General features: G+C 41.3%; 1 protein-coding gene and 1 pseudogene across 1 annotated transcript in view; one reads left to right on the forward strand and one right to left on the reverse strand.

Annotated features, from left to right (window-relative positions):
- PRMT3 (protein arginine methyltransferase 3) overlaps positions 1-23,111 on the reverse strand; it is a 113,661-nt gene that overhangs the window by 82,976 nt on the left and 7,574 nt on the right. The window contains exons 6-9 of the mRNA XM_075545969.1: positions 15,317-15,476; positions 13,476-13,611; positions 9,170-9,235; positions 2,330-2,451 (exon numbers count right to left, since the gene is read on the reverse strand). Of these exons, the coding sequence (XP_075402084.1) occupies positions 2,330-2,451; positions 9,170-9,235; positions 13,476-13,611; positions 15,317-15,476 (484 nt within the window). The remainder of the gene's footprint in view (positions 1-2,329; positions 2,452-9,169; positions 9,236-13,475; positions 13,612-15,316; positions 15,477-23,111) is intronic.
- Positions 19,284-19,787, forward strand: LOC142446655 (ubiquitin-like FUBI-ribosomal protein eS30 fusion protein pseudogene; annotated as a pseudogene).

Here is a 23,111-nt window from a genome sequence, read left to right on the forward strand (position 1 = left end):
ACATATCACCCTGAGGTTCACAGATGGTGAAAAGTGCATGTCAAGACTCTTACAGAGTCTGAGGAGTCTTGTATGATTCTTGGAAGTCTGCACTTGTTCTCTACAGATCTTTTTTTTTTTCCTGTTGTAAGCTTTGTTTTAATAAAGCTTAATCATGAGCACAACTGAAAGACTTATTAGTTCGTCCAGTGAATCACGGGAGTAGTGGGTGGTCATGAGATTCTCTGACTGGACAGGAAATGAAGATGTTCTGAGGGTAGAGTGTGAAAGGATATGAATTTCCTTTACTGTGACGTGTCTTAAAGCTCCTTTGGTCACTTCAGTGAGTCCTATGGCTTTGGGAACAACAAAATACACTTTTGCCTTTTTAAGTCCCGCCAACTATCTATATAGTCCTCTTCAGCCTTGACTCGCCCTTGATGTTTCTTTTTGTTAAATTCAGCAATAATATAGGGAGCACATCCATCCATTATTCCAAGAGTTTCTGCTGGTTTATATTGTGATCTTAATCCAAATCGTAGATATATTACATTGGTAGCCTTAAAAATCATTATTTTAAGACAGTGGTTCTCAACCTGTGGGTTGCAACCCCTTTGGGTGGGTCGAACGACCCTTTCACAGGGATTGCCTAAGACCATCAGAACAAATATTTCTCAATATATAACTACATATTGTTTTGTGATTAATCACTATGCTTTAATTGTTTAATTATGTTCAATTTGTAACAATGAAAATACATCCTGCATATCAAATATTTATCTTACGATTCCTAACAGTAGAAAACTTAGTTATGAAGTAGCAACAAAAACAATTTTATGGTTGGGGTCACTACAACATGAGGAACGTGTATTAAAGGGTCATGGCATTCCATCAGTTCTGCTCAAAAACTTCCCTAAGCTTCTGCCAGTGTCAGATGCTTTGGTCGGTGCATTAGGGATAAAAGATGAAGAAGATAAAGCTCCTGTTCTAGAGCCCAGAGAAGGGCACTTACATCAATATGACAACAGATCAAAATAGCCTCCAGACTTGTCTGGTGGTTTCATTTCTAACAGTATTCTAGACACAGGCAATATAAAAGATTGCATCTTTAACGTCTTACTGAGATTGAAAGTACTGCACTGCAGCTACATGATGGATCAACCTACTCACAAAACTCTTTCACAGTAACATCCAGAAGGCTGAATAATGAGTTATTTTGTGGCTGAGTCTATGAGAAACTAAAGGCAGCCAGGGTGATGGTAAAGATTTCTAAAGCTACCTCTGCTCCCTGCAGGCCAGGCGATACCAGGAGGGGAAGGGGAAGGTGGGGGGAGAAAAGGGGAACTGATCACAATGATCTACATAAACACCCCCCAACCAGGGGATGGACAACAGAAAAGTGGGTGAAGGGAGACATTGGACAGTGTAAACATGACAAAATAATAATTTATAAATCATCAAGGGTTTGTGAGGGATGGAAGGGAAAAAATTGAGGAGCTGATACCAAGGGCTCAAGTAGAAAAAAATGTTTTGAGAATGATGATGGCAACAAATGTACAAATATGCTTGACACAATGGATGTATGTATGAATTGTGGTAAGAGTTGTACGAGCCCACAATAAAATGATTAAAGAAAAAAAAAACAGTCAGAGGTTCAAATCTGCCAATCACTCCTCAGGACAAAGCTGAGGTTATCTACTTTTATAAGATTTACAGTCTCTTAAAAAATTTTTTACATCCTCTGAAATCCTATGTACAGTCTCTATAAGTCAGAATCCACTCAATGACAGTGGGTTTTTGCTTTTGTTTTTTAAAGACTGGCTCTATAAGCTATATCTGAAATGAAAGCTTGCTTACTATTTCCTAAATAAGTTAATTTTATAACCAATCATTGATGAATTAACCTAACAAAACTACTGAAGAAGAGACATATTTAGAGACTAAAATTAGGCTTAAGGAACAGGATGAAGGGCTCATCCTTCTCCATGGAGCAGCTGGTGGGTCCAAACTGCTGGTCTTGGGATTGGCAGGCCGTGGGCAGCAGCCACTGCACCATCCGATCTCCTCTCCCTGCCAACCATGCTCCATGTGACAGTCATTTCAAAATACAGAGTTAGAATATTCATACCCGTCATTGGAAAGCAAGACTACTCCAGAAAAACAACTCTCATCAATGTGTACGATTAACAGCTCAAACATGTCTGTCTCAGTCCAACTTAAAATCTTGCTATTCTAGGATAAATTTTTACTAAAAGACAAGTATCTTGAGTCTAAAGATAAGAAAAAACTTCTAAATAAACAAGGGTCAACTTTAAAGAGAATCTTAAAGCCAGCCTTAAAATGCACCTACCTTATGATATCCATTGCCTGGTAAAGTATTTCAGACTGATCAACACCAAGAACCTTCTTTGCACCAGACTTAGCAGCAAACATAGCGAGAATTCCAGTTCCACAGCCAACATCCAAAACAACCTATTATAGTAAGGGAGGGAAAAAAAGGTGTTATTTCAAGATCGTGCATTTTAAATTATATCAGTACATTATGGTATTTCTGGTCAATTCACAGTAAAATAGAAAAAAACTCATCAAGAAAACAGTATGCAAATAAATAAAAAGCAGTATGCAAAACATATGCAGATAAGCTCTTCTTTGAAAGTGCTTAGTTTGCACTCAGTAGTTTGAAATGATTTATGTAATTCTTCCAGATGATGGGATCCTTTCCCTACCCTCCTACTGTAGGACTCACTGAGCACTAGGTGATGAGGCAGAGCAACCAGCAGGACCCAAGTCCCTGTCCCAGTAGTTTACCGCCTTGGGAGACACTGAGTAAGCAAAGGCAAAGCTGTTGGTAGCAGGTGTGGCAATGAAAACAGAGCAGAGGCTAGAGCAGGAAGAGGGGCTATGTCCTTTCAGAATTTTAAATAGGTCTGACAAAAAGAAAAGATTAAAAAAGGAAAATATAAAATGCATTAAACACCATAACAAGAAAATATCATAAATTTGAATGTTATCATGATTGGTTACATTACACCAATCTAAAATATAATAAATTAAAATACATATACAACTATTGCTAAATGCTATGATCCCAAAAACTCTCATTGAAATACTTGATAAAGTACACAATGAAACAAGGTTGCTGAGGGAATGGTATTTTGGAATACCAACTCTCCACACTGTGGAAGAGATGTGGGCTCTAACTAGAGTGTATCAGAGCCAGTCCTCCCCTAGCACTGGGCCTCGCTGCTGTCCTCTCCCAGAGAAGAAGGTTCGCATAGTGTTACATGCGGCATTTGGTCCCCTGAAGAAACAACAGGCAGTGGTGCCAACAGTGGATACAGGGGTCTATACATACACACAATTTACAGAGAACTTTTAATTTTTCTGTAAACTCTTATTTAATCCTCACGTTGTAAGTGCAGAAAAAGAGCTTCAGAAAGGGAAAAGACAGAGGTAAATGACAGAACTGGCCGTAGGTGTTTTAATTATAGCTTTTATTTTCTATTGGGAGGCTAACCAGGAGGCCAGCTGTTTGAAGCCAACAGCGCTCTGAGGGAGCAGACGAAGCCTCAGAAACCCCTACAACAGCGGTTCTCAGCCTTCCAAATGCTGTGACCCTTTAACACAGTGCCAAATGGTGTGGTGACCCCCAACCTGGCTACTGCGTAACTATAATTTTCCTATTGTTATGAATTGGGCAGCCCCAGTGAAAGGGTTGCTCCACCCCTGAAGGGGTCGCGACCCACAGGTTGAGAACCACTGCTGTACAAGGTCACTCAATCAGAACAGACTCAAAGAAAGCAGGTTTGGTGGTTTTGCTTAGTTGAGTATTAATTAATACACTGAGCCAGGATTAAATGATTAGGCAAATACACTAAAAACTGACAGAAATTAAGAGGTGGAGCAAATAAATGGGGAGGAAGAGAGAGTGGAGCACATTCTGGCCCAGCAAGCCTTGAGGACGATATTACTGCTCAGAGCAGCCAATCCACAAAGAAGACCAAATGGCCGGCCCCACTATGAGACACGACATCCCTCACTGACTCAGTCCTACAGGGGACAACACTGGAGACACCGTGTGGGAATTCCGCCCGATCTGATCCCACCACACCGAGACAAAACACTAAGGGGAGCAGAGCAATGGAGTCCCCGGGGAATACAAAAATACACTTTGGGGCCAGAGCTTGGCGCCCCAACAGACTCAACTGGAAAACAATCCTAAAGGCTAACAAACAGTCCTTGAACTAACTACAAGCTTTTCTTTCTTGTTGTGTTTTATTCTGTTTTCGGTCATTGGTTTGTGGGGGTTGTTGTTTTGTTTTATTTTGTTGCATGGTTTCGCTCTGTCTTGCTTTTGTGCATGTTATTGTCTCCACAGGTCTGTCTAAATAAGATAGGCTGGATGAACAATCTGGAGGAGAAAACAATGGGATTGACAGTTCCGGGGCGGGGGAGTTCCGGAGGTGGGGGGGAAAGGTAGCGGTGTTAAAAAACCCAGAGATAAGGGAACAACGAGTGATTCAAATTTGTGGTGAGGAGGGTGTAGGATGCCTGGTAGGGCGTGATCAAGGGTAATGAAACCAAGAGGAATTACTGAAACCCAAATGAAGACCTGAACATGACAGTGGGACAAGAGGAAAGTCAAAGGAAATAGAGTAGGCAAAGGGCATTTATAGAGGTCTAAATAAAGGCATGTACATATGCAAATATATTTATATATGAAGATGGGGAAATAGATCTATGTACATATATTGATAGGTTTAGTATTAAGGTAGCAGATGGACATTGGGCCTCCACTCAAGTACTCCCTCAATGCAAGAACACTTTCTTCTATTAGATTGGCATTCTATGATGCTCACCTTCCCAACACAACAGCTGAAGACAGCGGGTGAATAAGTAAATTTGGCAAAGAACGCTGATGGTGCCCAGCTATCAAAAGTGATAGCGTTTGGGGTCTTAAAAGCTTGAAGGTAAACAAGCTGCCATATAGCTCAGACGCAACAAAGCCCACATGGAAGAAGCACACCAGCCTGTGCGATCACGAGGTGCTGAAGGAATCAGGTATCATCAGAACAAAAAACCCTATCATTGTGAATGAGGGGGAGTACAGACTGGGGACCCAAAGCCCATCTGTATGCAACTGGACATCCCCTTACAGAAGGGTTGCAGGCAGGCTCATCAGGGTGCAGTATAGCAATGATGAAACATACAACTTTCCTCTAGTTCCTAAATACTTCCTGCCCCTCTCCCCCCACTATCATGATTCCAATTCTACCTTACAAATCTGGCTAGACAAGAGGATATACACTGGTACAGATAGGAACTGGAAACTTAAGAGAATCCAGGGCTGATGATCCCTTCAGGATCAGTGGTGAGAGTGACAATACTGGGAGGGTGGAGGGAAGGTGGGGTGGAAAGGGGGAACTGATTACAAGGATCTAAATATAACCTCCACCCTGGGGGACAGAAAACAGAAAAGTGGGTGAAGGCAGATGTCAGACGGTGCAAAATATGACAAAATAATAATTTATAAATTAGCAAGGGTTCATGGGGGAGGAGGGAGTGGAGAGAGAGGGGGAAAAAATGAGCTGATGCCAGGGGCTGAAGTGGAGAGCAAATGTTTTGAGAATGATGAGGGCAATGAATGTACAAATGTGCTTTGCACAATTGATGTAAGTATGGATTATGATAAGAATTGCGAGGACCTGATGCAAGGGGCTTAAGTGGAGAGCAAATGCCTTGAGAATGATTGGGGCAGGGAATGTATGGATGTGCTTTATACAATTGATGTATGTATATGTATGGATTGTGGTAAGAGTTGTATGAGTCCCTAATAAAATGTAAAAGAAGAAATGAGAAAAAAATGATTAGGGCAAAGACTGTACAGATGTGCTTTATACAATTGATGTATGTATATGTATGAACTGTGAAAAGAATTGTATCAGCCCCAATAAATTGTTAAAATAAATAAATAAATAAATAAAGACAAACAAACAAACAAACAAACAAAGAATTGCATGAACCCCTAATGAAATGATTAAAAAAATGAAATTAAGAGGTGGAAATAATAGAAAGAACTAACCACATTTTGTAAAAAGACCGACTTTGCTGAAAACAAGGTAAAAAACCAACAACAGTGGTGCCATTATAACTGTAGATAATAATCAAAAGCATAAAGGCGGCGCCTACCCGGGAATGTCTTCCATGGCCCACAAAGAGGAATTAATGATGAGTGGCTAACACTAAGATTCAACGCCACCCAAAGTTAAATTAACCCAAAGCAACCATATGGCCTCCACAGGAGCTTTGTGAGCAGAAAACAGTATAAAGAAGGCAGGGAGGGCGAAGGGAAAGAAGGAAAGCATTTCCAGTTAGTAAGGACACTTGAGAAACGCATCTCCACTGTACGCTAGATAGGATGACAGAGAAGGCCGCATGGTGATAAGATTTTCCACCCCAACAAGCAGAATCGTGGGAAACATTGTTATTTCATATCTTTTCAAAGGGTAGTAACATAGAATTCCATGAGCATAGTCTGTCATGGCACACACAAATCATATAACCCACAATGTAAACTAACATGGAAGCGACGGATCCCACTCTACTTACTTAGTCTACATTAACACAGAAGTCATCTGAATGGGTGGCACAGGGCTAAGGGCACTGGACTAGGACTACAAAGCCCCAGGGTTTGTTTTTTTTTAAAGTTGTTTTTGAAGCAAGTCAATTAATCTATCGGTTTCTAGTGTCCTCAAGTGGAGATAAATACTTGCGTAGCTTGTTTATAGGAATACTGTATAAGACAGCATAGCATGCTTGAATGTAATCTATAAATTATCAAATACTATCTAAAGATGTGCTAGTCCATCTCCAGATCTGTTGCCATAGTGTAATAAAAAGGTACCCGAAGAAAGCTGATGGTGCCCGGCTATCGAAAGAGATAGTGTCTGGGGTCTTAAAGGCTTGAAGGTGAACAAGTGGCCATCTAGCTCAGAAGTAACAAAGCCCACATGGAAGAAGCACACCAGCCTGTGTGATCACGAGGTGCCAAAGGGATCAGGGATAAGGCATCAAAAAAAAGGTACCCGAAATCATTGAGAGAGAAAAGCCTCTCATTATCTAGCATTGTCCTGAATATGCAGTAAAAGGTTGAAAACTTTCTGTATTACAGTATACTTTTGAAAAACCATGAATGAGAAGAAAACTTAATATAGACTGGTAAATTAAATGGCAGATAAATCTCAGGGGAATTAGCAAGTTAAAATAAGCCAAGCTTATTAATAAGATTTTTTTCTGACTTTGACAGATTCTCTATTAAGAGGCGGGGGAAACATAATAATTATATATTTTTCATGGTCATAAACATTATGTAAAAAGGTACAATATATGCAATATTTCTATAATATACATACATTTAATACATGCACGTAAGAAGCCCTAGCAGTGCTGTCCTTAAGGCAGCCAGTCGCTAACCGAAAGGCCAGCTGTTCAAATCCACCAGCCATGCCCAGAGCAAAGGATACTGCAGTCAGCTTCTGATCAGCCTTGGAGATCCTGTGCACAGCATCTTCTGCATTGCCTTGTTGGATTGCTTCGAATCAGAACGGACTCCGTGGCATTGGGTTTGGTTTCATAGTTTTATATACATGTGCATTGTATTTACAGATATATCAGAATTATAATTTTAAAAATTAGGAGCAGAGAATGACTGTGTATAAGACTGAATCTAGCAAGATTAGTTCCATGTGCATAGAAATATTGACCATTACTTAATTTCTTGATGATTAAGCCAATGATTATTAACATTTGAGTATCCATATCATTAAGTGTTAAGAGGAAACAGCTCAAGGAAAAAACACTGTTGGTGCCTTTATCGTTCAGAAATCGTAGGATTTTAGAACCAGACAGATTTAAAAAGTCATTTTGCATGAGGCCGAAAGAGAATCACCAGTCCACGCAAAGTTCCACAGCTGGTTCCTGACCAGCCAGGACTCGTGAGTCCCAGGCCAGCAGAGGCTAATTAATAAAAACCTGTGCAATCATTTACCTAGAATTAGAAAGCAATACTTTAGATGACAGTAACCTACTTTGCAGCACTAGAAACAGTGGTCTTTGGAACAGAATTCATTAACATTAAAGTAAAAAGCTGTGCTCGCTACTTGAGTGCAAATTTAACAATTATTGAAAAATACGTGATAACTACTGCAACATCATATAAAACATATGTATGAAAAGTACAAAGAACTGCTAATTACTAGGACTTAAAAATTTGTTTTTCGAAATTAGCAAAACAAAGAGACCATCATAAACCTCTTGTGGTAATTAACATTTTGGCCAAAAGAATATTAAAATGCCACACACATCAATTTCTGGTCCTTGGAGAGTTGCCCAATTAGGTCACAAGTCAAATACTGCTTAGATAGATGTAAAGGAAATGAAAAACAAAGTAACACCCAATGTAGAATACATTCAAAACAGTATTTTGTAAGTCATGACAAAACCTTACAAAAGTACCTTTTAAAGTGCAGGTGTGAAAAGGCAATGTTAATCACTGGAGACCTGAGATAGTCTCAGTAAGATGTTCTTGAGACGACAAAGGAGGGAAATCCCCAAGCAAAGGTAGGTAAAGGGCAGAGATGATAATTTTCTTGAATAAATAGAGGACTAATTCCCAATAAGCACACATTTAAACTCACATATACACTGTTAGGATCATCTTTGAAATCAAAGGCAGGATTTCTGACTACTTAAAGGACATCAAATGTCTCACGAAAGAGTTAATAAGGTTTTAAAAGAAGGCACATAAAAGAAATTCTACCTTACAATACTCTACTTTATTCACAGATAAAATTTAAAACATTATTTTAAACTAACTAAAACAAGAATAATAAATAGTTGGTGGCCTGATAGATCTGAGATTCACTAAAATTAGTATCACGCAAGACTAGTGTTTAACCAAGATTATCTTGGCAATCAGTCTAACTAAGCTGTATCACTGGAGTCAATGAACGGATTTCCTGGATGGTGGCACCAAGCAGCATTTGCTATAGTATTTGCCCCACCGAGCACCACCCCCCAAGGCTGCCGGGAAATGAAGCCAGAGAACAGTAAACCAGCTGCTCTCACGACCGAGGAGCCCCAGTGCCCGGGAGCCACATGAAATGGACAATCATGAAGCCAAGCGACTCACCTTGTCTTTGAAGATATGTGGATTCTGGTATATAAAATCTCGGTAACTTTCTGTTCGCACTTTGTCCTGGGACAGAGAGGGAAAACATCATGTTCACGGGATAGTCTGAACAAATACATTTTAAAAAGAAGATGAGTTATTTTTTATACACATTGCTGGTTTTCCACAGATACCGTTTTCCTGGAAAAGTGCACTTATTTTTCTTCCCTCAAAGAACACAATACAGAATAGAAACAGTAACAGCTCACAAAAGAAACTTCCACTTGTAGCACGCATCCCTGAGAGTCAAGTAGGGCATATACAATTAAAAACGTAACAGGCTCCTCCTTTATTTCCGTAAGGCTTCAAATGGTAATTATGGGCAATACAAAATGAGAACAATAATTCAATCTTTAAATGGGAGCTGAATTCTAGAGCCCGATTCCCTGTGGTAGAGCAAGATTAAATATTGGGAGGCAGGGGAGGGCCAAACTTGCTACGTATGAACACTGTAGTTACATATGAAAAATCGAGTATGTTTTTCTGAGAAAGTCATTGATCACCTCCTATCTGATTTATGAGCCCATTTTGTTTCTAGCAATTTTAGCACTAGGAAATGATGCTTACATACCGGTGAGCCTGCAGCCTACGGTATGAGATTCCTAGAAGAGTCTCACATGACCTGTGATGGACGCAGACATTCACGTCTAGCATTTATGTTCCATTATGAACAGAACTGATCCCCTTTTAAGTCACTGAGATTAAGACACAATCTGACATCATGGAAATAAAATATGAATATGACCAAAAAAAGACTGTTATCCCAGAATGAGAATCTGGTTAGGGATTTCAAACTTGATGAGAAAATAGTGGGCGTACACTATGAGAATGTTAGATCCCAGCCCTAGAAAACATTTTATGGCAACACTGGATTTTGTTTTTAAAAGTATATAAAGTAGGTCTTTGTTAAAAGCAAGTCTTCTTATTTTTATTACCGGGTCTGAAAAGGGAAGATATCCATAGGATTCCCATGATTTCCACCTGGAAATCACCTGGTGATTCTAAGTATAAACACAGCTCTGGTCAATCATTTCCAATTGGTTGGCCAACAACATTTTAAATCAAGCTTATTAAATCTATCTCTGACCATTATCTCTCAAAAGTATTCAACAATCTAGTGCTTAAATAAATTCAAATGTATACTAATGGTCTAATTTTTAAACTGTCCTTTTGTTTAAAAAAAAAAAGCCCTCCATTCCATGCTTGTAGACCTTTTATATACTCTCCTCCATCACTACAGGCATGATCCTTGCTGAAACAACACAATCTACAAAGGGTGGGCATCGGTCCGCAGAGCAGTGGCGTAGAAAGTGCTCACCAACCACACGCCGTACTGCTGCTCTGACCGGATCAATGGAATCCCCGCCACTGTCCTAACTCCACGCACTGCTGCTCAACCACACTGGTTTCTCTCCAGCTCTGCCTGTATTCACCCACGGCCTTTCCTGCGCTTCCCTCCGTCAGACAGAACAAAGAAATAGCAAACACACTATCGTGTGCGTAGCAAAGCATCAATTAATTAACTGAGCTTCTGAAAGGAAAACTCACGTAGTCATTAAATGAAAGACTAGCCCTCTTGTAACCATTTCTAAAACATAACTAACAAAAGACTGACTAATGCTTCAATTCAAAACAACGGGGTAATAAACAGAAGCAGAAACATAATTTTCACCAGCTTGGGAAAAATGAAAAAACACAAAAGAACAGCAAAACTAGGGCTCACATACCAAAGAGCAACATTAACAATTGCTAAAGATTAGAATGGGTCATGGAATTATTCCTAGAGATGTTTTTCTCAATATATTTTTACTAAGTAAGAATGCAGCTAATAGCAGCAGATAAGTTATGTAAATAGGGAAGTCCATATTCGATGTACAAAGAAGACAGTTTTGAAATGAATATGCTCAGGAAGGTGGACAGAATAGCTGAATCCCTGTATAAAATGTGAGACAGGTAAGAAAAATTATTAACATTCAAAACAAACAAACAAAACAAGAAATTCCACATTACTGAAAGGTATTCTGATCTGTGCCAATTGCTTGCCAAGGTGAGCATTGTTTTTGAAAACAGAGAAGGTGGTGATCTCAGAGTTAAGCAATCAGCCAACATTGACCCTTCAAACTTTTTAAACAAGGGCCAATTCACTGTTCCTCAGACCCGTTGGAGGGCCGGACTACAGTTTAAAAATAAAAACTATGAACAAATTCCTATGCACACTGCACATATCTTATTTTGAAGTAAAAATCAAACAGGGCAAAAACACCTGGTGAGCCGGATAAATGTCCTTGACGGGGCCGCATGTGGCCGCCAGCCGAAGTTTGAGGACCCCTGGGCCAGGTGATTCTAAGTATAAACACAGCTCTGGTCAAGCTGATTTCTCAAATCTACATTATTCATAAAAGTCAGGTGAGAGTATAGTCAGAGTACCACCTGAAACTACTTATGAATGCTAAAAATTGCTTGAAGAAACAGATAAAATACAGCTTTGTATATATAATATTTCATTTTATCTCAGCGTTTACCTTCACAAAATATAAAATTAAGTAGATCCATTCTTTCCTGTACACACTCATTCAAGCCGTCTCCAAAAGGGAACAGTTAACTAGTACCACAAGTACGGGCAACTATAGTCCAGATAATGACAGCCAAATCCAAACTCACTGCCATCAAGCCGATTCTGACTCGTGGCCCTGACAGGACAGGAAGAACGGCCCCCATGAGCCCTGTCTTTCTCCGTGGAGCAGTTTTGGTGGTTTCGAACTGCCGGCCTTGGAGTAGCAGCCCAGCAAGTTATGCACTACACCACTAGGGCTCCCGCAGAAAAACGGATTCCTAAATTATTTTCTTAAAAAGGAAGAAAAGATATTTGAAAGGCTGAAAACTTTGGCACTTTCTAAGTTTATGTACATCAAAAGGGGCTTAACCACATCCTGTCCAGGTAATGATCTTTCAGCCTGGGGCATTCTCTATAATTCGCTGTATCCAGGACAGAGATCTGTCCCACTGCTCCAAGTCTCAGTGACCTGTACCTGCCTGAAAACAATAAGATAATTTCCATACCTAGAAGTATTCAAGGTGTGTTGCATGTACACTGTAGGGGTACAATTAATAAATATATATATATAATGATAAACAGATTTAGATTACCTCCTTTAAATAAAGTATTTTGGACACAATAAAACTAATTTTAACAACAAAACATCAATTCCTTTTCCATTCTAGACTTAAAAATCATTGATTATTGCTAAGCTCGTTATGTGTAATATTCTGCCATTGCTGCCGTGGTAAGCAAAGCCACAGGCCCAGCAAGGGTGGGGAGGCTTTAGTACAGTAGCACCATGACGCTGCTGTCCAAGGCCCCCGGAATGCAAACACTGTGAGTCAGCAAACTCCCACCGAGCCCGCCAAAGTTACCTAACTAAATACCTAGGTGTTACTAAATACCCTTGGTTATTTTCACTGCATAGGCTTTACATAAGCTCCAATGAAAGAAGACGACCTTTTGAGAATGGATAGAGTAATTTCTTTAAAGGAAAACGGGCTGCTGAATGAATAAACATTTCAATATTCTAAAAATACTACTCTTTATATTCCAACTTTTACTTTATTCCAGTTAGACATTTTCAGTTTCCTAGTTAAAATGACATCGTGCAATTGTGAAACCAGAATACTTTGTACACATGTGTAAAGCAGACAGCGAGTTCCATCTATCTGCCCGTGGAACCCTCCTAAGGAATGTAAACCACGCCGGTCGGAAGTGCAGGAGCAGCTCGGCAGTTCATGGGACTCCCTGACCTAGTCATTCCATTTTCCAGGCATTTTGAAGCCCCTTCGACCTTGATTTGACCAGTTAAGGAATGTGCTGAAGATTCTAAATAATGATAATTTTAAAGGTGCCATGTAACTGGGAGAATTATTAATCATGGGAGTTTATACCAAGAATTATTGCCGGCCTGCTGTTTAGACCCTTACAATGGATCACCTCCTTTGTGCCGAAACAAATAAAAATCTAATTGGTCCTATTTAACTGATAGTTGCTCTTGAAAGACTAAAATCAACAGCAATTATTTTTTCCCTAAAATTCTACTTAAATAAAAATGTGACTTAATAATTACTCATAATGATCTTAAGTGACATTGATGCTGCCGCCGCCGCTGCTGCTGTTTTTGCTCCCTTGCTGACCCAAGGCAGGTTTTTTTTACAACGCAGCTCTCCAGCCGGGGATTCCCTGCGTTTCCGCGGGCCTGGCGCAGGTGCGCCGTCTAACCTTCAGCATCTCCTCGTGTATCCCATAATGCCCGTACGAGCTGAAATAAACGCCGTCCTCGTCCTCCTGCAGGTCCGCGACGGACGACGAGCACGGTCTGACATCGGCGTTCATCACAAAATCCTGGGCAAATTGTCTGTAATCAATTTGAAATACACCCTTGAGACAGGTTTACCGGACCATGAAAGAGGAAAGGCTAGAGGTTGCGGGGAGGGGGAGGGGGAGGGGAAGGAGGAGGAGGAGGAGGGGGCGGGGGAGGCGGAGGGAGGAAGGGAGGGGAGGGGAGGGGAGGGGTGGGGCGCCTTTCAGCAGCACGCAAGCTGCGGCCATCGAAAGCTCCCCCTGCTGGGCCCAAAGAGCAGGGCGCCAAACCGGGTTTGCGCATCTCTGCGGCAAGGCAGAAAACCGCTGTCAACTGTGGGCTATTGGAGCGCCTCAGCTTCCACCTGAACAAAATGAGCCCATTACCTCTGTCCAGCTTCATCTTGTTACTGCTCCAACTCATTTCCTACCAGCTGACTCAACAGAGCATATTTCAAGCCAATTTTTAAAAACCACCTCATCTCCTGAGAGGGGGTTCGGTGGGCAGAAAATGGACCCAAATGGAGAGTGTTTGCATACACCACCACCAGATACTCTAGTTCATCACGCAGCTCCCTCAAACCGAGGCACATGAAGATTCTAGTAGGCATGCATGGGCGGAGGAGGGCACAGGAGAAGGTAGGTGGAAGAGCTGGACTTGGTTACGAGGGCAACTGGCAAACAAATCTCCGAATCACAGGAGACCTGGGTGGGCTACATTACTTCTGTTGGCCGTAGGACATACCCCTCAAATGGATGGTATGTAGGCAGTAGCTAGCAACCCACACACCAGCAGCGGAAGCCAGCCCAGAGGTATGCCCACAGCTGAGCAGCACTGGCATCCCGTGGCCACCTCAGCCCTGTGCAGGCCGCCTACATCAGAAGCTCCCGCCGTACAAGAGCCCCGTGAGTTTCTTGTTAATGCTAAAGCGTGAAAAGCATCACACGGGCATATGCTTACTCAACGGACACACATCCCCTTGTATCTGGCTTTTCTGATGAAATACATCCGCTACATTCCGATCCTTTCAATGTAAAAGTTTCCATCCTGTATTTCCCCCAAACCTATAAAAACAGCAAGCCTTCCACTTCCAAACCCAAGCTAGGACATCCACTAGAGCAATCTATTACAAACAGAATGTCAAAGGCAAGCATTATCAAGGAGCAAAATCACTTAAGAAGTCAACACTCACCAGAACAATTACAAAAATAACTACAAAGATGTTGGTGAGACTATGCTCCCTCTACAGCAATGCATTTTTAAAAGGGCTGCCATCTCTTTAACATAATAAAACTCTTTTTAAACACAAGAAGATTTCAAAAACTTCATGGGAAATTTCCATTACCATTCCTTTTTTCTGAGAGTTTTTTGAAGGCCGAGTCTATAACATGTTTTCCTCTACTTTAGAGCCCTGCAAATTGCTAACATGCTCAGCTGCTAACCTAACGCTAGAGGCCCACGGCCACTCCACAGAGCCTCAGAAGAAAAGCCTGTCTGCTTACTACTACTTTTTTTTTTTTCTTACTTCTGAAAGACCAGCACAGTTCTACTCTGACCCAAGTGGAGCCACACCATGTGTCAGCATGAATTCAACCACCATTGTTGGTATGATTTGGGGGATCTGAGCAACATAGCAAGAGCCCTGGTGGTCAGTTACGTAAATGCTGAGCAAGATCAGCAATTTGAATCCGCCCCCTCCCCCCCAACCACTCCATGCGAGGAGGAGGCTTTTAAGAAATATATAAGATTGATAAATTACTTCATTCTTTGCAGATCTTCCTGTGCTCTAGCTAATGCAGCTTCAGCAGACAGTGCCCTGGCTTCCGTGTGCTTCAATTTTTCAACGAGAGATGCATTTTCACTGAGTCCATTAGGGTAGGAGAAGGGGACCGACATCGGCTCATAAAGGTCTTCCACATCTAAAGAAATACAGAGACGTCATCAGCCCAGCTTATAACAATGAAACATGAATAAATGTTAGGAATAGGCTGATCCCAGGTGCCTGTTACATGCCCAAATGAGAGAAATCCGTAAATGTACTTTTAATTAAATAAACACCTGAGATGTTCTGACTTTAATGCAGAGTGTGCTGTTAGTCTGGTTTTTCTTTAGTCACATAAAATGGTAACAAAGGTAAGTATTGGTTATACTAAACCAAACCCAAGAAGGGGGGAAGACAACAATGATGAGTTGAAAAATTCATATTTATTGAACAACAGATATCTTTCAAGAACGTGTATGACTTAATTCATTCTAAACACAATTCTAAGATGTAAGCACTTACCCGTTTTCGGCATGGGAAATTTTTCAGAGAAATTAAGGGACCCGCCTACAACCACAAACTCGGGCCTACCTGCGTATAGACCATATTCTTGGGCTACACATGGCCACTCCTGAGGCCCTGCATCCTTTTCTGTCAAAACACACACATTATATTTAAAGTTTCCTAAGACAATGTCGAAAGAAAAAAGATCATATCATTGTGTTCACCTTCCCAATACGATTGCTGAAGACAAATGGGTACATAAGCAAAATTAGTGAAGAAAGCTGATGGTGCCCAGCTATCAAAAGATAAGAGGGTCTGGGGTCTTAAAAGGCTTGAAGGTAAAGAAGCGGCCATCTAGCTGAGAAGCAACAAAGCCCACAAGGAAGAAGCACAACAGCCGGTGTGATCACTAGATGTCGAAGGGATCAGGTATCAGGCATCAATGAACAAAAAAATCAAATCATTGTGAATGAGGTGGAGTGCAGATTGGGGACCCAAGACCCATCTGTAGACAACTGGACATCCCCTCACAGAAGGGTCGCAGGGAGGAGATGAGTCAGTCAGGGCGCAGTGTAGCAACAATGAAAGATACAGCTTTCCTCTAGTTCCTAAATGTTTCCCACCCCCCTCCCCAGCCACCTGTACTATCATGATCCCAATTCTACCTTACAAATCTGGCTAGACCAGATCTGTACACTGGTACAGATAGGAATTGAAAACACAGGGAACCCAGGGCAGATGATCCCTTCAGGACCAGTGCTGAGAGTGGCAATACTGGGAGGGTGGCGTGGAAAGGGGGAACCGATTACAAGGATCTACATATAACCTCCTCCCTGGGGGACGAACAGAAAAGTGGGTGAAGGGAGACATTGGATAGCGTAAGACATGACAATAACAACAATACATAAATTATCAAGGGTACATGAGGGAGAGGGAGTGGGAAGGGAAGGGAAAAAGTGAGGAGCTGATACCAAGGGCTCAAATGTTTTGAGAATGATGATGGCAACAAATGTACAAATGTGCTTTATACAATGGATATATGTAAGGATTGTGATGAGTTGTATAAGCCCCCTATAAAATGATTTTAAAAACTCGGACAAAAACTAATGTCGAGATATAGAATTCTGTATTTTTTATCCTGAGCAAGGAGTGAAATCTATAAACCAAGATAGTCTTCATTTAAAATTCCCGATTCAAATTCTACTTCACTATATATTAATCATTTACATCTGCTGTAGAACTAACTGTTCTAGAAGCAGAATAAATGGAGCCGATGATTTTTACAAAATCCCCGTGTCTATATTCTAACCTTTCAGATCAACCTAAATGAAAATCACAATTCAGCTCTTAATTATGTTTTATGTGCATGATGACTAGGGGGCAGGGGGTAGGGGTAGTGCGTGGGGTGAAGGGTGTGTGTGAAGACAGCAACATTAATCTGGGGCGTTTTCCTGCTGTATTAGTTCTGGAGATTCTTCTTCAGAGTTGGTACAAAATAGCTAAGCTTAGAAAAATAAAATATATGATATTATAACTTTGAGATTACAACTTCACTTAGACTTATTATAAAAGCCACTAAATATATATAAATATATAATACCACTAAATCAATCTTTATTCAACCTAGAATAAAACTAGATTAGCAAAATACTGAGTCATTACTTTGTATAAAAGATTCATTCACTATTTAATTCACCCAAAATTAATGAGAATGACAACAAAAATTTTAATCACAATTTTAAAACTGCCTGTCTGTGAGGTGAAAAGTATCTCAATGCTGTCTAAAGTGGACAACGCTCCAACATAGCGTTTAAATTCTTTTCCATGTTTGGTGACCTTTTTAAAAATCATTTTCAATAGTTTGGTCTTATATTGCCCCCACTTTTTAATAGTTTTTGGTCCATTGTTCCAAAATTTTTGAGCTTCCTACCTTAATATAAAAGATGCTAAGCTTTTGTGAAATATGATCCAAATATTAAACTACATTTTCTTGAACAAGACTCCTATTTTATTTAGATTTCATGAGTTTTTCCCTACCATCTTTTAACTGTTTCAAGACTCCACCCAAGATACCACATTACATTCAGTTGTCATGTCTTCCTTAAGCAACTCTGGGCTGTGACACTTTCAGGCTTCCCTTGCTTTTTGGTGACAATGAGTTTTAAGGAATAATGCTAAAGAATTCTGGAGGACGTTGCAGTCTTTATGTCTCATTATTGGCCTGAGATTGTGGCACTTGAGGAAAAGCAGAAATAGGGAATCAACCTTGTCATGTCACATCAAGAGAACCTGCTATTAACATGGCTTAAGACTCAATGTTCATCTTGATGCCCCAGCCAAGGTACAATTTGTCGGCGATGCCCATTATAAAGTTACATTCACTGTAAAGTTACATTATACTTTGGTGGCCTAGCATCTTGATCATGTCTTTAATAACTTAACCATCTCCATATCCTCAAAGACTAAGACCAAGGAGATGTTCAATACTTGCTGAAAGAAGGTGAAATAATTAGTCGAGAATGATGGCCCTCTCTTCCATCTGTCCCCACCAATGGCCAAGAACACAGACAATACAAGAGACTGGGGGCAGTGCACTCCAAGCATGCCCAGTGTTTAAGTCCCATTGTTTTAACTGGGTCTCTGTGCTGGACCTCCATCAAGGCATCTTCATGTAAGTAACTTCCGTATTCACTAACAAGAAACTCTCATTTATGAAGCCCTTACTAGGCAGTCGAGACTATGAAATTATGCATCTATCTTTGCAATAATCTTATAAACTAGGTCTCATTACCTTTTCATACATTAGGGTACTTTTAATAAATTAAAATTAAGGGTGGAAGAGGTTAAGCTTATACACCTTTGGAGAGTTAAGAGTTCGATACATGTATGCCGTGTTTAGTATGTTACACTCAGGGATGTGCTGTTGGGCAAGGTTGTCTCCTCTTGGGAACTGTACCTGCCCTTTCTACGTTCCTGGAACTTATCATAGTCTACTTGGTATTATATTAGAGGATAAACATTAACAAAAACAACACTGCTACTACACTCTGATCTTTGTGTTCCTAAGGCATTTAAAACACTATTTTCAGCCTGTGAGCATTCAATAGTTAATTCTGAATTTAGAAAATCGTGAGAATTAGTGACTGGTGCATGGTCATTCATCACATAGAACACTTTGGTCACACTGAAGAAATAAGATTAAAATGATGCTGTGACAATCTGGGAAAGAGATCACTAGAGAAATCATCTAATTTTAGAGCTAGAGTCTCAGAAATCTGGCCCTAACTCCTCACTTTACAATGAAAACACTTGAAACCAGAAAGCTTAGTGCTTTATCTATTAAGATTCTTTCTCTTTTTTATAATAATTTTATTGGTGACTCGTACAACTCTTATCACAATCCATAAGTCAATTGAATCAGGAATGACTATCAAAATTCTTATTGCGAGTAGTGACGCAGAATGCAGCAGAGGTGTGGACGTGCGCGCCCCCGTTCCTTCCTCTTTCTCGCCTCCATCTTCGCCGCAGCCGGAGCAGGCGCTACCTTTCAGCCGCCATTATGCAGCTCTTCGTCCGAGCCCAGGGGCTACACACACTCGAGGTGACCGGCCAGAAGACGGTCGCGCAGATCAAGGCCCATGTTGCGTCGCTGGAGGGCATCGCCCCCGAAGACCAGGTGGTGCTTCTGGGAGGCTCGCCTCTGGAGGATGGGGCGATCCTGAACCAGTGTGGGCTGGAGGCCCTGGCTACTCTTAGAAGTAACTGGCCGCGTGCTTGGAGGCAAAGTCCATGGTTCCCTGGCTCGTGCTGGGAAAGTGAGAGGCCAGACTCCCAAGGTGGCTAAACAGGAGAAGAAGAAGAAAAAGACTGGCCGGGCCAAGCGGCGGATGCAGTACAACCGGCGTTTTGTCAATGTTGTACCCACCTTTGGCAAGAAGAAGGGGCCGAATGCCAACTCCTAAAGCCTTTGAACCCCTGGCTTGCTAATAATAAAGCCATGTCGCCCAGGCAAAAAAAAAAAAAATTCTTATTGCAAAAGTACATAACCACAATTTAGGTTGACTTCTCAAGGAAATTGGAAGTTGTGTTTTTTTGTACAGTTCTTGCATCAAAGAACTATGAGTAATTTGCCTTCTATAGATCTGATCTATAAAGCATCTCGATAAGGCCAACAGGAAGTCCACATTATTCTCTTCAACAGGAATGGAACAAAGTACAGAGCTTCTTGTTACATGCCATGGAATTTGCTCTAACTCACCGCAACCCGACAAACAACACGAAACACAGACTGCTCCTGAAAATCCTCACACTGCTTGCGCCCATGGTGCAGATACTGTGCCAATCCAATTCCTCAAGGGTTCTCTTTTTCATTGACCTTCATCTCTCCCGACAACATGTTCCAAGTATATGAGACAGCGCTTCTCCATCCTCACTCCTAAGGAGCGGTCTGGCTGGAGTTTCTCCAAGACACATCTGTTTGTTCTTCTGGCCGTCCCTGGTACTTCCAGCAGTCTTTGCCAACACAGCAATGCTAACGCATCCATTCTGCTCCTGTCTTCCTCACTCTTGCCCAGCCTTCAGATACATATAAGGCAACTGAAAATACCGTGCTTGGGTCAGGGGAACCGGAGTACACAAAGTGACGTCTTTGCTATTTTTAACACGTTGAAGAGGCCTTTTGCAGCAGATTTCCCCAATGCTGACTTCTCGACTGCTGCTTCCATGAGCGTTGACTGGATCCAACTGAAATGAAATCCTTATCACTTGAGGTTTTGTTCTTTTTCCTGTTTATCATGATGTTGTCTGTTGGTCCAGTTGTAAGGCTTTTGGATTCCTTTCCAATGAGTCGCAACCCGTGCTGCGATCTTTGATCTTCATCAGGAAGTTCTCTTCATATGCAGCAAGCAAGACCACGGCTACGTAGTGCAGGCTGAAAACGAGAATTCGAGGGCTGCTAGCTTGGTGAACTCCAGCTCTCAGGTCACCCGCTTGGCATGCACTCACTACATATGGTGAAAGGAAATAACCGCGATGGATGTTTTTCTTGATTTTAAACCCTGCAGCACACCCTCGATCTGTATGAAAACTGCCTCTCCGTCGATGCATAAATTCCCCGTGAGCACAACCAAGTGCTCTCTGGCCCAGTGGACAGACACACTGACAGCTAAGATCCACCCCTCGGCAACGACATCCCTACTTCCCTGTCCGCTTCTGAATCGGCTTGCATTTCTAGCACCTTCCTGTCAACGTACTGCTGCAACCATTTTTAACTTTCTTGTGCAAATTTTACTTGTATGTGATATTAATGATACTGTTCATTAATTTCCTCATTGTTAGCTCACTTTTCTTTGGAGTGGGCACAAATACAGATCTCTTGCAGTCGGTTGGCCATGTAAATATCTTCCAAATTCTTGGTATAGATTCGAAAATGCTTCCAGCCCTTCCATCAATTGCGGGAAATTTTCAATTAGTTTTCCATCACTTCCTAGAGTCGTGTTTTTCACCATTTTTCACCATCTACAGTGAAGCTGGCAATTCTTCCTTCAGTACCATAAGTTCTTGATCAAGTGCAACCTTTGTAAATGGCTGAATGACATCACTTTTTGGAATGAAGACTGCATTTCTTCCATCTTCTTCGTTTTTTAATCGTATTCTGGGCTCACACAGCTCTTATCACAATCCATACATCCATCGTGTCAAGCACATTTGTACAGTTTTGCAATCAATTTCAAAACATTTTCTTTCTACTCGAGGCCTTGGTATCAGCTCATTTTTCCCTCCCTCCCCCATCCTTGATAATTTCTAAATTATTATTTTTTCATGTCATCCACTGACCAACGTCTCCTTTCACCACTTTTCTGTTACATGTAGATGATTATGATCAGTTCCCCTTTTGTCCCCCACCATCCCCTTACCCTCTTGGTATCGCTACTCTCATTATTGGTCCTGAGGGGTTTATCTGTCCTGGATTCCCTGTGTTTCCAGCTCTTATCTGTACCCATGTACATGATCTGGTCTAGCCGGATTTGTAAGGTAGAACTGCGGTCATGATAGTAGGGGAGAGGAAGCATTAAAGAACTAGAGGAAAGTTGTATGTTTCGTCGGTGCTATACTGCACCCTGACTGGCATCTCTTCCTTTGACCCTCTGTAAAAGGATGTCCAATTGTCTACAGTTGGACTTTGGGTCTCCACTCTGCACTCTCCCGTCATTCACATTGATGTGAGTTTTTGTTCTGGGTCTTTGATGCCTGGTACCTGATCCCATCAACACCTCATGATCACACAGGCTGGGGTGATTCTTCTATGTGGATTTTGTTGCTTCTCAGCTAGACGGCTGCTTGTTTGTTTTCAAGCTTTTTAGATTCCAGACGCTGTATCTTTTGGTAGCTGAGCACCATCAGATTTCTTCACCACATTTGCTAGGCACCCATTTTATCTTCAGCGATTGTGTCAGGAAGGTGTGCATCATGGAATGCCAGGTTATTAGAGCAAAGTGTTCTTGCATTGAGGGAGTACTTGAGCAGAGGCCCAATGTCCATCTGCTACCTTGATATTTAACATATATTACATAGATACATTTCCCTATCATTATATATATATTTACATATGTACGTGCCTATATTTAGACCTCTATAAATGCCCTGTGCCTCCTAGTTCTTTCCTCTTGTCCCACTATCATGGTTGGCCTTCATCGAGTTTCCATGATCCCTCTCAGTTACATTGCCCTTGGCCAAGCTTTACCAGGCATCCTACGCCCTCCTCGCCATCGATTTTAGATCATTTTTTGTTCCCCTTCTTTCTTTAAAGAGGAAGTTTTTGTTTTTGAATGTTAAAAGGAAAATATGGGCAGAAAAAAATTCAGTAGAATAAATGAAGTAAGGCATGCAAGTATGTGGGAAGCAGACATGAAAAAACATCATGACCAAGCAGTAATAGATCATAGATTTTACTTCAATGTAAACACCTCATGGGACTGGGTGATGAGTAAAAACTAGGGGCTATTATGGTTACTGCCTCAGAGAACGTTAACTCCTTCTTCAATCTGCCCCTTTCTCGTAGATACAGTAGTGGGCCCTACGGAGCCCTGGTGGCACAGTAATTTAAGTGCTTGGCTACTACAAAACAATTCGTGGTTCGAAGCCAGCAGCCACTCCACAGGACAAAGATATGGCAGCCCACTTTTGTAAAAGTTACAGCCTTAGAAAATCCTACGAAGCAATCCCACTCTCCCGTCTTCTTTAGATGTTTCTCGAATTAGTCAACATTGTGCCCATGTTGCTGCCTGGT

Source organism: Tenrec ecaudatus, chromosome 4 (genome assembly GCF_050624435.1).
Source record: "Tenrec ecaudatus isolate mTenEca1 chromosome 4, mTenEca1.hap1, whole genome shotgun sequence".
Classification (NCBI taxonomy): Eukaryota; Metazoa; Chordata; class Mammalia; order Afrosoricida; family Tenrecidae; genus Tenrec; species Tenrec ecaudatus.